The 2375-nt window shown below is 47.7% G+C and overlaps 1 protein-coding gene and 1 non-coding gene across 2 annotated transcripts; one reads left to right on the top strand and one right to left on the bottom strand.

Annotated features, from left to right (window-relative positions):
- Nucleotides 1–301: 301 nt before the first annotated feature.
- LOC133216063 (glycine cleavage system H protein, mitochondrial-like) lies at nt 302–833 on the bottom strand (the record flags this gene model as incomplete). The annotated part of the gene is made up of 1 exon (XM_061360451.1): nt 302–833. A coding segment is annotated over one exon (517 nt), but the record flags the coding sequence as incomplete, so codon positions are not given.
- A 933-nt stretch (nt 834–1766) lies between these two features.
- On the top strand, nt 1767–1839 carry TRNAK-CUU (transfer RNA lysine (anticodon CUU)). The gene has a single exon. It is a non-coding gene; the product is annotated as a tRNA-Lys (tRNA).
- Nucleotides 1840–2375: the final 536 nt, after the last annotated feature.

Here is a 2375-nt window from a genome sequence, read left to right as displayed (position 1 = left end):
CAGTTGCTCTGCTTCCATTGCTGCAACCACCCCCACAGGGCATTTGCCACCATCCATGAGTCAGTATAGAGATAAAGTACTGGCCACTTTTCTCGTTCAGCAATGTCCAGGGCCAGCTGGATGGCTTTCACCTCAGCAAACTGACTCGATTCACCCTCTCCTTCAGCAGTTTCTGCAACTTGTCGTCGAGGATTCCATACAGCTGCCTTCCATCTCCGATGTTTTCCCACAATACGGCAGGACCCATCAGTAAACAAGGCATACTGCTTTTCACTTTCTGACAGCTGATTATATGGTGGGGCCTCTTCAGCACGCATCACCTCCTCCTCTGGTGACATCCCAAAATCTTTGCCCTCTGGCCAGTCCATGATGACTTCTCATAGGCATCTTCATTCATCAGTTCATCAAGTTCAGCAGGGTTTTCCACAGTCATCTTGATAAGCCAACCATCTTGGTAACAGGATTTATTGACAAGCCCTGGATTATCTGCAAGGGCATCGTTAATTGCAGTCACTTCTCCTGAGAGAGGAGAGTAGAGTTCACTAGCAGCTTTCACACTTTCCAAAGCTCCAAACTCATCGTGTTTACTCAATTTTGTCCCAATTTCTGGAAGACTACAGTAAACAACATCTCCTAATGCCTCCTGTGCAAAATTGCTGATTCCTACTGTTCCAATGCCATTTTCAACAGATATCCATTCATGCTTGTCTGTGAATTTGCGGGCAGACAGCACCAGCGAGCTGGTGGCCAGCCTCCTCGCCGCGAGCACCCGCGGCGGCGGCGAGAGGCGCGGGCAGCGCGGCGCCAGACCCGGCCCCACAGCATGGCCACATCTGGGTCACTCCTCACAATGCTGATTTATTGGCTCTCAAAGTTGTTCCTCTTGATCTCACAGCTTCAGAATGTTGTAATTTACTTAGATCTGGTATTTGCTGTATTAGTGTTTTTCAAGTGTGGGGCTTGGGCTAAAGTTCTTGTCTCAGTGTACTTTATGATGATGACTTGTAACACAATAGAATTATTGATCATGAAACTTATCTGGTTTATGTTCCCAGTATGGTCACCACCTTTATACTTTGGGAGGTATATAATAGAAATGCTTAGCAATTACACATATTCTTTCTCCTTCTCGGGTGGTCAACCTGTGAAGGAGGCATTCTTTTACCCTCCCGGCCTCCCCTCCTCCCTTTCTCAAAGACTTCTTCTGCTGTATCGCCCCACACTATAATGTCATCAATGTATTGCAGGTGTTCTGGTGCTTGCCCCTGTTCCAGTGCAGTCTGAATCAGTCCATGGCAAATGGTAGGGCTATGTTTCCAGCCCTGGGGCAGTCGGTTCCAAGTGAACTGGACACCCCTCCAAGTAAAAGCAAACTGTGGCCTGCACTCTGCTGTCCTCGTTTTTAGGGTAAAAGAATGCCTCCTTCACAGGTTGACCACCCTAGAAGGAGAAAGAATATGTGTAATTGCTAAGCATTTCTATTATATACCTCCCAAAGTATAAAGGTGGTGACCATACTGGGAACATAAACCAGATAAGTTTCATGATCAATAATTCTATTGTGTTACAAGTCATCATCATAAAGTACACTGAGACAAGAACTTTAGCCCAAGCCCCACACTTGAAAAACACTAATACAGCAAATACCAGATCTAAGTAAATTACAACATTCTGAAGCTGTGAGATCAAGAGGAACAACTTTGAGAGCCAATAAATCAGCATTGTGATGAGTGACTATTAATCCGGTCAGATCTGTTGTTATCTCAGCCCGGCTAGCTCAGTCGGTAGAGCATGAGACTCTTAATCTCAGGGTCGTGGGTTCGTGCCCCACGTTGGGCGCCAAAAAGAACTGTCGTGGTTTAACCCACAGCCAGACAGCTTGTTACCCACTCCCCCCCCTTCTTGCCCTCCCCCTACTCCTGGGGGAACGGAGAGGAGAATCAAAAAGAAATGCAACTCCCACGGCTTGAGATAAGAACAGTTTAGTAACTAAGGTACAATACGAATCACCACTGCTACCACCAACGACAACAATGATAAGAGAAAACAGCAAAGGAAAGGAGTACAATACCACGCGCCGAACCGCCAGTCCGACCCGGCCGACCCCCTCTCCTTCCGGGTTCCCCCCCGGTTCCCCCCTCGGCATGACGTGCTGTGGTATGGAATACCTCTTTGGTCAGTTTGGGTCAGGTGTCCTGTCTCTGCTTCCTCCCGGCCTCCCCTCCTCCCTGGCAGAGCATGAGACTCACAAAGTCCTTGGCCAAACCAAAACATCATTTTTATCAGCTTTGTTCCGAGCCCAAAAGTCAAAACACAGCACTGCACCAGCTACCAAGAAGGAGAAAAAATGACTGCTGCTGCTAAACCCAGGACAC

The sequence above is a fragment of the Neopsephotus bourkii genome, unplaced genomic scaffold, assembly GCF_033783945.1.
Source record: "Neopsephotus bourkii isolate Nb327-2 ecotype Australia unplaced genomic scaffold, CSIRO-AGI_Nbou_v1 NB_1026, whole genome shotgun sequence".
Taxonomy (NCBI): domain Eukaryota; kingdom Metazoa; phylum Chordata; class Aves; order Psittaciformes; family Psittacidae; genus Neopsephotus; species Neopsephotus bourkii.
The sequence above is the reverse complement of the archived record's forward strand: the minus strand, read 5'-3'. Positions and strand labels throughout refer to the sequence as shown.